This window comes from Malaya genurostris, chromosome 3 (genome assembly GCF_030247185.1).
Source record: "Malaya genurostris strain Urasoe2022 chromosome 3, Malgen_1.1, whole genome shotgun sequence".
Taxonomy (NCBI): domain Eukaryota; kingdom Metazoa; phylum Arthropoda; class Insecta; order Diptera; family Culicidae; genus Malaya; species Malaya genurostris.
The window spans coordinates 116,248,114-116,262,849 of NC_080572.1; the positions used below are offsets into that span (position 1 = coordinate 116,248,114).

General features: G+C 48.9%; 1 protein-coding gene across 1 annotated transcript; it reads left to right on the plus strand.

Annotated features, from left to right (window-relative positions):
• Window positions 1–7,352: 7,352 nt before the first annotated feature.
• Window positions 7,353–12,713, plus strand: LOC131433948 (uncharacterized). Its single transcript, XM_058600567.1, has one exon. The coding sequence runs from the start codon at window positions 7,353–7,355 to the stop codon at window positions 12,711–12,713; it is 5,361 nt and encodes a 1,786-aa protein (XP_058456550.1).
• The last annotated feature ends 2,023 nt before the right edge of the window (window positions 12,714–14,736 follow it).

The following is a 14,736-nucleotide window of genomic DNA, read 5'->3' on the forward strand; positions in this document are numbered from 1 at the left end:
CTTGCAGACTGCAGATTTTTTTTTCAGATTTACAGACCCTGTCTGCAGATATTTGAAATTTTTACCTGGCATCTCTGCTAACGGGCGACGGTGAGATAACAATTATGGCCCTTCTGGCAACTAGGTTTTGTGATCACGATCGATAATATAGCGCTCCCGCTCGCTCCGATCAGTCAGTAGAAATTAAACTAGTGAAGCGAGCAGATCGCACTGTGAATAGTCCCGCAGAAAAGCAATAAAGTCAAGTTTAAGTTGTTCAAAGTTGTTCAAGTGTAATTCGTATGTGCTGTAATAAACCAACTTACCTGTTTAACCTGGAAGAGACTTTATTACTTACCTGTGCTGCAGTGATCCGAAGTACTTACCTGTGTGAAGTTCTCTGTTGACCTGAAAGGTAAAATTACTTGCCCGATTGTGTGAATCCACTACTGGTACATCTTACCAAGCGATTTTCTGCTGCTGGCTGCTGCTTTTCGGTGCACCGTGAGCATACCTGTTTTTTTTTTTTTTTTTTTTACAAGGTGAAATGCATTTACGCACGGAGTGTGGGACTCTCCACAGGACTACCCAACTGTTGATTGGAACTACCCACTAAAACACCTTGGATCTCCAACCCTACCTCCCCGGCACCACCGCTAGGTATTACTTCGGGGTGGAAGGCTATTGGTGCTCACAGCACCCTCCCCAGATTTATGCCGAATGGAGATCAGCATCCTGCTCTCAAGGGATCGACCAGTTGGATGACGAGGTCGGTCCAGTGATGCCGGCTGGAGGGTAACTTCCGGTTCACTGGCGCCTCGACGACCCAAAACTGATGCTACGTCGCGGAACTACTCGACTAGTCTCCGCCAAAAGATCTAGTCTACACCGACGGAGGGTTCCCCGACGAGGGAAGTCCTCCCGAACCGACGCTTACGGTACGCGTCTACGACCCGACCGAAAGGATGCCTAAGTCGATCCAATGTTTCCGGTTGGAGCGTGACTTCCGGTTCACTGGCGCTCAGACGATCCTATCGGTACCACGCGATGATCTACTCATCTAGTCCCCGACAAAGGATCTAGACTACTCCGACGGAGAGTTCCCCGGCGAAGGAGAATCTCCCGACACCGAGTCTCTTACACCACACGGGACACCCGATGGAGTGCCGAGGTCGGTCCCGCGATTCCGGTTGGAGCATGGCTTCCGGTTCGCTGGCGCCTCGACGACTCGAATCGGTGTTGTGGCGGCTACTCGACTAGCCCCCGCCGAAGGATCTAGCCTACACCGACGGAGAGTTCCCCGACGAAGGAGGCCCTCCCGAAACCGACGCCTTCGATACCCGTCAACGCCCGACCGAGAGGATGCCTGGGTCGATCCAGTGATTCCGGTTGGAGGAAAGCTTCCGGTTCACTGGCGCCCCGACGATCCTAACAGTTTTACGTACTACTCGTCTAGTCCCCGTCGATGGATCTAGACTACTCCGACGAAGAGCTTCCCGACGAAGAAGGTTCTCCCGGACCGACGTTTATTCGCTGATCCCTCTTGAGCCTGCTACGGTACACGGCTGACCTGTTGTTGATCCGCACTCCATTTCCGCTGCAATATTCCCGCAATTTGGGATGCCGCGGTCTACACTGCGTTCCAGTTCTCTACGCAGTGGCACATTCTCTGGATCAGGTTTTCCGGTGTGGTGTCCCTGCCGCATGCCTCCAGTAGCTCACTCCTTTGAGCCGCGAAACGGGAACATGCGAACAAGACGTGTTCAGCCGTCTCGATCTCGTCTGGGCAGCCAGGACATACAGGGGATGTCGCGTGGCCGAACCTGTGGAGGTACCATCTGAAGCACCCGTGGCCTGTGAGGAATTGCGTCAGGCCGAAGTTCACTTCTCCGTGAGGTCTATCTAACCAGCTCGAGACCCTAGGTATGAGCCGATGTGTCCACCTGCCCTTGGTTGAGCTGTCCCACTCTTGTTGCCATCTGCGTAGAGAAGCGGCTTTGGAGGCCCTACGGGCGTTCCTGTCTCCTCGCATGCTGTAGCGCTCCGCGTCTTCCTTCACTATCAGACTGATAGGCATCATGCTTGCAACCACGCAGGCCGCATCCCTCGATACAGTGCGGTATGCACTGATTACGCGAAGACACATCAGTCTATGCGTACTCTCCAGCATCTGTGCGTTGCGTTCCACATTCAGTGCCGACGCCCATACCGGGCTGCCGTACCTGAGGATCGAAACTGCCACTCCTGCCAGTAACCTTCGTTTACTGGAGCGCACAGGCGAGCTGTTGGCCATCAAACGAGAGAGCGCCGCGATCGCTGTTGATGCGCGCTTGCAGGCGTATTCAACGTGCTTGCTGAAACTGAGTTTGTCGTCAAGCATCACACCCAATTGCTTCAGTGATCTCTTGGAGGGGATCACGCAATCTCCGGCATGTACCAGCGCCTCCTGTTCCGATTTGCGGTTGTTTACCACCGTCACTTCTGTTTTGTGGTGCGCGAGTTGCAGTTTCCTGCTACGCAGCCAGTCCTCCACCAAGCAGATTGAGTGTGATGCACTCAGTTCGACCTCTTCGATGGATTCGCCGTAGACTGTCAGCGTGACGTCGTCCGCGAACCCGACTATCTTGACACCCGGAGGGAGCCTCAACCTCAGTACTCCATCGTACATTATATTCCACAGGATCGGGCCCAAGATAGATCCCTGTGGTACTCCAGCCGTGATTGGAGTGCTACGTGTGCCTTCGTCGGTCTCATAGAGCAATACTCGGTTCTGGAAGTAGCTTTCCAGAATCTTGTACAGCCCTTCCGGTACTCCTAGTCGAAGTAGGGAATCAGCAATGTCTGCCCAGCAAGCACTATTGAACGCGTTCTTGACGTCTAGCGTTACTACCGCACAGTAGCGGATCCCTCGTCGTTTGCGCTGTATAGCTACCTCCGCCGTGGTTACCACCGATGTTATGGCGTCCACCGTCGACCTGCCTCTGCGGAACCCGTACTGTTGACCGGACAGTCCTCCTGCCTCCTCTATGAAGGGGGCTAGCCTGTTGAGGATGATTTTCTCAAGGAGCTTACCCACAGTGTCTATCAGACAGATTGGTCTATACGCCGAAGGATCCCCTGGGGGTTTCCCAGGTTTCGGTAATAGTACCAACCTTTGTCTTTTCCAAATGTCTGGGAACATACGCTCGTCCAGACATCTCTGTATGACCTCCCTGAACATGTCCGGTTTTGTCATTATAGCCGCCTTTAGAGCCACGTTCGGGATACCGTCTGGCCCCGGGGCTTTCTTTGTATCGAGTGATCTCGCCGCAGTGAGCAACTCCTCGTTCGTCACCTTTACGATTTCGTTCGCTGGTAGCGGAGCTGGCTGCCAGGGGGACGTGTCGTGGTGGGGAAAGAGAACCGTTATGATTTCCTTCAACCTCGCCGGACTACGTTCAGGGGGTGCTAGCGCCCCTCTCGTTTTGGCCATCACCATCCTGTAGGCATCGCCCCATGGGTTGGAGTTGGCTCCCTCGCATAGCTTGTCGAAACAGGCTCTTTTACTTGCGCAGATGGCCTTGTTTAGTGCTAACTTCGCCGCTTTGAATGCCGTGTTCCTCTCCATCCTCATCTCCGCTGATCGAGCTCTTTGCATCCTTCTTCTAGCCCTGAGGCAGGATGCGCGAAGGCGTGCAATTTGCTCGTTCCACCAGTAGACCGGTGGTCTATTGGTCCTCGGTTGAGCCTTTCTAGGCATGGTCGCGTCACACGCCCGTGACAAGATAGCGACCAACTCGTCCCCTCTCAGGTTCGCGTTGTGCTCCTCTAGTTCAAGGGCAGCGCAAAACGTTTCGCGGTCGAAGTTAGCCACCTTCCACGCTAGAGTTTTGGGAGTATTACTCCTCCTTGTGTTTCTCGCCAATTGGCCGATCGTGTAGCGAATGGCTAGATGGTCGCTATGGGTGTAGCCATCATCAACTCTCCAATTAAGATCTCCAGCTAGGCCGGGACTACAGAAAGTCAGGTCGATAAACGACTCGACTCCGTTCCGCTGGAAGGTACTTTTCAGTCCATCATTCGCTAACATGACGTCCAACTTGGCGAGGGCCTCCAATAACGTCTGTCCTCTCCTATTGGTGAAGCGGCTGCCCCAAGCCGTTGCCCAGGCGTTGAAGTCTCCGGCTATCACCACCGGCTTCCGACTCACCAGGTCTGCGGTCAACATGTCGACCATCCGAGTGAACTGGTCTATTGACCATCTCGGTGGAGCGTAGCAGCTACAATAGTAAACTCCGTTTACCTTAGCTATGGCTACTCCCTCCGCTTGTGTTTTCACCACCTCTTGCACTGGGTATCGACCAGTCGTCAAGATCGCCACCGTCTTGGCTTCGTCAGACACCCAGTTCCCGTTATCTACCGGTGTGTGATAGGGATCCGAAAGAATCGCGACATCAATGCCCCATTCCGTCACTGACTGGTGCAGCAATTGCTGGCCAGCTGCACAGTGATTAAGGTTCAGCTGTACTACTTGCATGCTGATTTACTCCCTCCACTTGTTGAGCAAGTAGGTCCGCCCATGACGTGGTTTGTGGCCTTCTTCTTGCTCGCGCATAGCATGCAACGTGGCGTTCTTTCGCATGCATACGCCTTGTGCCCCTCGCCGCCGCAACGCTTGCAGAGGTTGCTCCGGTCTGGGCCTTTGCAATTCCACGACTTGTGGCCAGGTTCGAAACACCTGAAGCACATGTCGACCACCGGCGGTTGGTAAGCGGTCACTGGGCATACCGACCATCCGACCTTTAGCCTGCCCACTTTGAGGACCTTATTGGCATCCGTGGCCGATAGCTTAAATGTAGCTATCTGGGTGCCCTGTGGTCCTTTCCTCATGCGGATGGATTCCCGTGAGACATCCACACCTCCTTGCTCCTTGATGGCCATGGCAAGTTCTTCTGCGGTGGCGATTTCGTCCAACCGTTTGCACTGGAGTGCAACCTCGTTACGCAGGGCTCTAACTTCGGCCGTATCGCCCAGGACTTGTTGGGCAAGCGCAACAAGCTCCGTTCCGCCCTGAGCTCCCTTTTTAAGCTCGAGCAGCATCTCTCCCGTCTTCGTACGACGAATGCTGCGAACCTCTTTGCCAAGCTCAGCAAGCTTTGCCTCGCTCCGCATGGCCTTGAGCACATCGGCGTACTTTTCTTTGTCGGCCTTAACCAACAAAGCCTCTCCTTTGTCCCTAGCCTTCCTCGTGGGAATGGGCCCGGCCTCTTTTGGGACCTTTTTCTTTTTGGCGACCTTCACCCATGGATTCTCGCCGGGTTCACTTACATGGATCGGATCCGGGGTTCGAGTGCCGAGGTTTGGGTTGAGCCCCTCGCCACGTTCCTTCGCCCCATCATTTCCGCCATGGTCTTTGCTCCTTTTGGCCTTGGGAGTCAGGCGTTTACTGCCTGGAGAATCCCTGGCGCGTTTTCGGCGCTGTTTATTCCGCTCAATCGTGAGCCGGAGCGCATAGTCGACCGCCTCCTGTTTTTTGTCGGTATCGAAGGTGAAGGGCTCTGTTTGAGAACACTTCTCCGACTTTCCGCCACCCTCTAGCCGCACTATCAACGCCTCTTGGTCCCTTTTAGCTACGTTCACGGCCTTACGTAGCTTCAGCAAGTTCGCCTTCAGCTCCTTGCTGATGTTGGATTTCTCCTGCGCGAATTCAATAATCGCGTCGAGTTGATCTATGACCGCTGTCATACTCGGCTTGATTATTTCCTTCGCTTGCTCCTGGGACTCAGGCTGGTTCACTGGTTTGACGTGGACATTGCTGTCGCTCGTCTCCTCAGCTACTGCTTCGCTCTCCTTTCTCGCACCCGTTCTGGATGGAAACCTCCTCAAACCCCCTCTTGCGAAAGGGTTTACCTCCTCACTCGACGCCGATGTTGATGGTGTTGAACTCATGTTTTATATGGGTCCCCCTTATGGCTACCGTCAAACCCAGCCGAAAGTAGTCGCTATCATGATCCCATGGTTACCTATGCGGTGCAGTGAGGCCATGCGAGGGTTGGCTTTACGCTCAGAGCCGGATCAGCGCAAATCAGGAAAAGGGCATCTGAACCTACTTCCACCCAGTCATCCCAACCAGGTGGCTGAAAGTGAGACGGCGTGCCATAAGGCCTGCCACGGTTTTATGGGACGGAAGGCAGCTGCGGCATTAGCCTACTCGCCATTTCAAGCCGGTTCCACCCTGCTTTACTGAAGGAGTAGAATACCGCAGCTGTCAGCCCTAGTTTCTCTATATATTCCGATCTACCGTATCGTATCCATGGATGGTGTGGTAGCCAGTATACCATAGTTAGGATCTCACTGGCGTTAGTCCTAACGTGCCGAGTCGGCACTCCCGTTGGGCTTGTGCACTTTGAGCGGCACACGATCGCTTTGGTAGGACTTGCTTGCGGATACATGCAGCTTTTTGTAAAGGATTAGCAGAGCCCACTGCCAAACCCCACCGCATCCTAGGCAAGCCCTACAACTCGCAGTTGCCGGGGGAGGGGTCGTCAAGCCCTTAGACATAGTCCCTGCTGCCCCTTGAGCATACCTGTGGAACGGCGAATAGGGTAATGTACCTATTGCTGCTTGTGCCGTTCGGAGAAATTCTGGTGGCAAAAGAAGATAATCACAACGTAGGGTAAGCGACATCATAATTTGGTGCCGTGACCAGGATTTTTCGTTACTCGGACCGTTTGTTCTTGACGTCGCCATTTTGGACGCTGGTTTGAAAGCGATACTCCAAGTTTTTGGATCCCGATTGCTGATAATTCATTATACAAGGCTCAATTTATTGGGCATCAGGTAAAGAGCTGTCCAATGCACTCCGCGGGTATCACAAGTCCCCTTTAGATGCTTTCTTTTTTCTTTGCATGCTTTAACAATACGAATTGTTCCTGATTCGGCCATTGCTACTATTCATTGCGGAGCTTGGCTTGCTTCGAAGCGCCATTTTGCTGTTGAACAATTGGACCATTGTTACCCGTGGCGTCCCAAGCTGCGGCGTGAATCACTCCAGTTACACGTGGCCTGTTTTCTATTGTTGCTGTGGTGTACCTGTTTGTTGGCCATTCCAGTTACCATCGGACGATTTTGGGAGCTATTTCTGCCTTTATGGTTTTGTGCTCATTCCTGCTTGAGTGTTGCGCGTGATTCGGCAGTTTCGGAGGATTTTGGCTCGGTTGGTGTTGTGGCAGGTTCCAGTTGGCTGTATATAATACAAGGCATTGCTTGCCTTGGAACAGGTGAGCACCTTTCCAAGCCTTTTGTTACATTTTTGTGGGTCTACTTGTGGTCTTTGATCGACAGGTCGGACATCTTTTCGGACACGTGCAATATTCAACGTTCTGCTTCATACAATGGCGGAGGAGCATTCCAGAAACCAGCTGCTTCACCGACGAGAAACTCTTCTGGCTGCTCTGGGTCGGGCAGAGGATTTTGATGCAGCTTACGATGCACATCGTGATCAGGGTCAGGTATCCTTGAGGCTGGAATACCTGAACGGAGTATGGAGCAACCTCGAGTCGGTACAGGCACAGCTTGAGGACATCGAGATTACCGATGAAGGTAGGACAGAGCATGCAGCTGTTCGAGCTGAATTTGAACCACGTCTCTTTACAATAAAAGCAAGTCTAATGTCAAAACTTTCTCCTATTCCTACTGATCGTAGCCCTGTACCCCCTCACGTTTCTTCCACTCTCTCTGGTATCAAGTTGCCAACGATTTCTTTGCCCGAATTCGATGGAGATTATATGCAATGGCTTGCATTCCACGATACATTCTTGGCGCTTATCCATTCTAATCCGGATGTCCCGGATATTCAGAAATTTCATTATCTGCGGGCGGCTATCAAGGGCGAAGCTGCTCAATTGATTGAATCCATTGGAATTAGTTCTGCCAACTACCTGCTAGCTTGGCAAACATTGGAAAATCGATATTCGAATGATTACCTTTTACGGAAACGTCATCTTCAGGCACTCTTCGACATCCCACGCATGAAGAAGGAGTCCGCTGCCTCGTTACACGGGCTGGTTGATGAGTTCGAGCGGCATACAAAGATTTTGCATCAACTGGGAGAGCCTACCGATACTTGGAGCAGCATTCTGGAGCATCTACTGTGTATGCGCTTACACGACGACACGTTGAAGGCGTGGGAGGATCATGCGTCGACCGTAGCGAACCCGGACTACGCCTGCATCATTGATTTCCTGCAACGAAGAGCTCGGGTGCTGGAATCAATCTCCGTCAACCACCACTCAACAGAATCAGCTTCAAGTTCTGGCAGTTCATCTCATACACTGAAAAGGAACCATTTCCATTCACAGTTTCGCCTTACTTCGTGTGCCTCTACTGCTGGTTCTGGGGAAAAGTGCATTGCTTGTAGCCAATCGCATTCCTTAGTGAAATGCCAGAAATTTATTCGTTTATCAACAAATGAACGTCAACAGTTTGTCATTTCGAAACGCTTATGCCACAACTGCTTGAAAATTGGTCATTTTGTTCGCAATTGTCCCTCCAAATTCAGCTGTCGTAAGTGCAACAGTCGTCATCACACGCTTCTGCATTTCGGTCAGCCAGACAGTTCTCCAAGAAGCAATAGGGAAGGAATTTCGTCTAGCGCAAGTGCTACCGCCTCTGGTACGCCATCTAGTGGGCCTTCTACGAGTGAATTGTCTACACAGTTAACTGTTGCCGCTACTGAAGATACACCAGTGATCGAAGTCAGTTCTACTCTTCAGTATCCCCGAGAAGATGTCTTTCTGCTAACCGTCGTCGTTAAGGTCGTTGACGCTTTCGGTGTTGAACATCTAGCTCGTGCGCTTTTGGATAGTGCGTCTCAGCCGAATCTCATCACGAATCGTATGACACAAATTCTGCGTTTACGGAGACAGCATGTGAACATCACCGTTCAGGGAGCCGGTAAGCTGTCCAAACCAGTACGTGAATCGGTTTTCGCTCAAATATTTTCAAGAAAGGGAGACTTCTCGTGTGGTGTGAATTTCCTAGTGATGGAAAATGTTACGGCCAATCTCCCTTCGCAAAATATCTCGACCGAGGGATGGAAGATACCGAAGGAACTGTTTCTAGCAGACCCCGCTTTCAACAAAAGTCAACCGATCGATATGGTTCTGGGTGCTCGACACTTCTATTCATTCTTTCCCAGCGCTGCACGCATTCAGCTTGACAGTAACCTTCCGCTTTTGGTTGACAGTGTCTTTGGCTGGATCATTGCGGGTTCTGCTAACTCGTATTCCAACGATCAGATTACTACTTCATCCACTTCGTGCGATGCAGCCGTTGTTTCAATGATTTCACTGGAAGATTGTCTGGAAAAGTTTTGGAAGACCGAAGAACTGGCAAACAACGATAGTTATTCAGTAGAAGAACGGCATTGCGAGTCATTGTATCAGTCTACCGTATCTAGGAACCCCGAAGGCCGGTATGTAGTTCGCTACCCCCGGAAACCCGATTTCGATGCAATGTTAGGCGAATCCCGAAGCAACGCTCAACGACGTTTCGAGTACCTGGAAAAGCGTTTGGAACGAAATCCGCATCTAAGAGACGATTATCATCAGTTTATGCGAGAGTATCTCGCCCTCGGCCACATGCGACTGGTCGTAAAGGACGACGAACGAAACTCTCAAGTCTACTATCTACCTCACCATCCCGTAATTAAGGAAGCAAGTTCTACGACTAAGCTCAGAGTCGTGTTTGACGGATCTGCGAAGACTTCTACCGGCTTCTCTCTCAACGAAGCTCTTTGCGTCGGCCCTGTGGTGCAGGAAGATTTGCTGAACATCATCTTGCGGTTTCGAACTTTTCCTATCGCTCTCGTCGGAGATAATGCTAAAATGTACAGACAGGCACTGGTACATTCGGACGACACTCCGCTGCAGCGTATTTTGTGGCGATTCTCAAAACAGTGTCCAGTACAGACTTACGAACTCCTGACTGTTACCTACGGCTTAGGACCATCCTCGTTCCTAGCAACCCGGACTCTTCACCAGTTGGCAGATGATGAAGGTGACCAACATTCTGTTGGAAGTCAGGCATTAAGAAAAGGTTTCTACGTTGACGATTTCATCGGTGGAGCTGAAACTGTTGAAGAAGCTATTCTTCTACGATCAGAATTGAATGATTTATTGCAAAAGGGAGGATTCGAACTTCGGAAATGGACATCTAACCGGCTAGAAGTCCTGAAAGGTCTCAACGATGACCAGATTGGCACGCAATCCACATTGCACTTTAGTCCCCACGAAACCATCAAAGCGCTTGGAATAAGTTGGGAGCCTGAAGCAGATTGCCTTCGCTTTGATTCGCAGATTCGAACAAATCCTGTTCTACCAACTAAAAGGTCTATTCTTTCAGACATCGCTAAGTTGTTTGATCCTCTCGGACTCATCGCACCCGTCATTGTAAGGGCAAAGATCTTAATGCAAGAGCTATGGTTGCTGTCCTGTGGTTGGGATGATCCAGTTCCTGAACCAATAAAATCAAAATGGGAAAATTACCACCGAGAATTGACAAAAATAAGCAAACATCGGATCGACAGATATGCACTACTTCCCGGTTCCGATATCCAATTGCATACTTTCGCAGATGCTTCTCAAGCAGCATATGGAGCATGCACGTACGCTCGCTGTGTGAACAGCCAAGGAATAGTTCGAATTCAGCTTCTGGCATCGAAATCCCGAGTAGCCCCGTTAAAACGAATTACCATCGCCCGTTTGGAACTATGCGCAGCCGTACTTGCGGCTCATTTACACGCCCGTATTAAAAATGCTATTGACGTTAATGTTTGTACTTCTTATTTCTGGTCGGATTCGGCAGTAACTCTGCAATCACCCCCGAACGTTTGGCCCACCTTCGTTGCCAATCGGGTCTCGGAAATACAACAGTTCACGCACGGTTGCCAGTGGAAGCACGTTTCCGGAATTGAAAATCCTGCCGATTTGGTTTCCCGTGGTATGTCGGTCGACGATTTCCTCAAAAGTGCTTTATGGAAATGCGGTCCAAGTTGGTTGCCTTCGCCACCGCAAGATTGGCCAATTTCGATTCCACTTGGCGTGACCGCGGACGACCTGGAGTTAAAAACTACTGTAGCCGTAACTCAAACAACTTCAACTATTCACCCATGGTTTTTACGCTGGTCTTCCTACAGTCGGCTTCTTCACGTCATCGGATACTGCTTGCGATTCATCGCCAACACTCGCTCGAAGTCACGAACTCAGCCTTCACAATCATTTTCGTCCTTAGGCCAGTCATTAACTGTTGCAGAACTTGCCAAATCCAAAACAGTCCTCACTCGACTCGCTCAGCATGATGGATATGCTGCTGAAATCAAACAGCTGGAAAAGGGAAACTCTGTATCGAAACAATCTAACATTCGCCAAATGAACCCATTCATTGACCAAGAGAGAGTGTTGAGGGTGGGAGGTCGCTTAAATCTAGCCCAATTGCCTTACCAAGCAAAACATCCATCCCTAATTCCTAACAATCATCCTTTCACTCGCCTAATTGCTGAACATTTTCATCGTAAATTACTTCACGGCGGCGGGCGGCTACTGATCAGTGCCATTCGCGAAGAATTCTGGCCCCCAAACGGCCGTAGACTGGTCCACAGCATCGTAAGAAATTGCTTTCGTTGCAATCGCGTCAATCCGATACCTGCCCAACAGCAAATTGGTCAATTACCTGTACAGCGCGTCATTCCAAGCCGACCATTCAGCATCACAGGCGTCGATTATGCCGGCCCGCTGTATCTGCGTCCGATACACAAACGTGCTTCACCTGCAAAAACTTACTTGTGCCTTTTCGTATGTTTTTCCACCAAAGCAGTACACCTTGAGTTAGTCAGCGATCTTTCTACTCAAGCCTTTTTATGCTCTCTTCGACGCTTCATCGCGCGTCGTGGTTGTCCTGCTCACATACACTCAGACAACGGTAAAAATTTTGAGGGAGCGAAAAACGAACTGATCGAATTATTCGCCAGATTTAAAAACCGATCAGAACAAGCCGAAATAATCTCTGCCTGTGCTGAGCAAGGTATCACCTGGCATTTAACACCACCCAAAGCCCCTCACTTTGGTGGTTTGTGGGAGGCAGCAATCAAGGTAGCGAAAAAGCATCTCTATCGTCAGCTCGGATCGTCCCGCCTCACCTTCGAAGATATGTGCACAGTGCTCGCACAAATTGAAGCAATCATGAACAGCCGACCTTTGCTTCCACTCACCGAAGACCCCAACGATTTGGCTGCATTAACTCCAGCGCATTTTCTCATCGGTTCGTCACTGCATGCCCTACCCGACCCAGATCTACAAAGTATACCAGCAAACCGACTTGATCACTACCAGCAGCTGCAAGTGCATGTGCAGCGCTTTTGGACACACTGGAAAAAGGAATACTTACAGGAGCTACTAAAAGACACCCGTGGCTGGCAGCGCAATGACAACATAATTCCAGGTAAATTAGTCATCGTAGTAGACGAACTTCAACCGCCGATTCGATGGCCTCTTGCTCGCATCGAATCAATTTTGCCCGGTAGAGATCAGTTAACTCGCGTAGTACAACTTCGCACTGCTCGCGGAATCATCACTCGTCCCATCGCAAAAATCTGCATGTTACCTGATTCTACGACAGTCCCTGCAAGCGAAAAATCACCAGTAAACAACAACGATGCATCAACTATCCAAAGGAGTTCGGATACAACTTTAGTTTAAGTAAAATACTAATTTAACACTTGAAATGTAAAGATAAATTTATTTGTACACTAGCTATAAGTCTATGTTACGTGTTTAAATTTTCTATGTTGAACATAATTGTTCAAGGCGGCGGGTATGTTGATTTGTATACTAAATTTGGCCGCACTGCGTGTGATAATTATTTCTCACATGAGATTGGTGCTAACGGGCGACGGTGAGATAACAATTATGGCCCTTCTGGCAACTAGGTTTTGTGATCACGATCGATAATATAGCGCTCCCGCTCGCTCCGATCAGTCAGTAGAAATTAAACTAGTGAAGCGAGCAGATCGCACTGTGAATAGTCCCGCAGAAAAGCAATAAAGTCAAGTTTAAGTTGTTCAAAGTTGTTCAAGTGTAATTCGTATGTGCTGTAATAAACCAACTTACCTGTTTAACCTGGAAGAGACTTTATTACTTACCTGTGCTGCAGTGATCCGAAGTACTTACCTGTGTGAAGTTCTCTGTTGACCTGAAAGGTAAAATTACTTGCCCGATTGTGTGAATCCACTACTGGTACATCTTACCAAGCGATTTTCTGCTGCTGGCTGCTGCTTTTCGGTGCACCGTGAGCATACCTGTGGAACGGCGAATAGGGTAATGTACCTATTGCTGCTTGTGCCGTTCGGAGAAATTCTGGTGGCAAAAGAAGATAATCACAACGTAGGGTAAGCGACATCACCACTATATATGAAAAGCAATAACTTATTGCCTTTCATATGCACTTTTTATTGAAAAAATAAAACCAAGACGCCAATAATGTAAAACCGATTCAAACCGGTTCTACCAATTTTGTATGGCAAAAATCCGACAGAAAAAGAACCGTTAATAACTGCAAGGCGAAATTCTCTGCCAGGAACGGTTGTTGCATTGTTCCGTCAAAAATGTCTGGCAGACATAGCCAGCCGTCTAGGGGGAAATCTGCCCGCCGCGTACAAATGGGCTGTGTTTAAGCAGTGTTCACACGTTCACATTTTTCTTCATGCGGTTGCACCAACATAAGAAAACGATGTAAAATAATCAAACTTAGAGTGACTATAATCAGAGCGCGACAGCTGTTCGTTTGGAATGACAGCTACCAGTTCCAATCGAGCAAACGACCTGTCAATTCAATGTAAAGCTAATGGAATGTTTTGAATTGTTGCCAACATTACGGATGAGAAGTCGTCACTCTGGTTATAGGCACTCTAATCAAACTATAATAAACCACAATTTCTTTTTCTTATTCAAAAAGAGGTCAAATAACTTGTTTGAAAAAGAATACTAGACTAGAGTTATATTTATATTGGGTTTGAAGAAATTAACTTTTGACACCAGTGTGGTTTGATTGTATAGTATGATCGTAGCTTAACATATTGTTGACAACAAATGCGCCGGTTTCAGGAACCAGCTTCCATAGCAGGGAGGGGCATTTACCTCGTCTCAAGATTCGATTTTTTTGTATGTACATGCGGGATTGACGAATATTGGCATATTGTCGCAAAACTGAAATGTAGAGGCGCTACTTGTTTAGAAATGATACTTTCAGCAAGAGCTGTCAAATCGGTAGTAACATTTCTAATTACTCCACCTTTTCAATGATTTCATATAAAAACGGCAAATTCATTTGAAAAATCGTAGTAGAAGCTTAAGAAAAAGTTATTTTACTCTGAGGTGGTAATGTTGATCTTTGTTCATTGTGCGGAATCTGCCGTTTATTCAAAATAGAGCATTAAACTTGGTTTGATATCATTTTTCAAATGCCTGGAGATAACAAATAAAGTATCCAAAATAAATAGTACTCGACCACTGTACATTCTAGTACTCGAGAAATCGACATTACACTGGTTTCTGTTCAAAAAAAAATATTGATCCGAAAAAACCTAACCTTACCCAATTTCACGCATTTCTAAAGATTTTCCATGTTTAATCGTAGTTTACACTAAATAAAGTAGTAGTAATCACTTTGAAATCGATTTTCTTCTACTCCGAGTGTAGTTTTATTGCTGATATCTATTTGTAC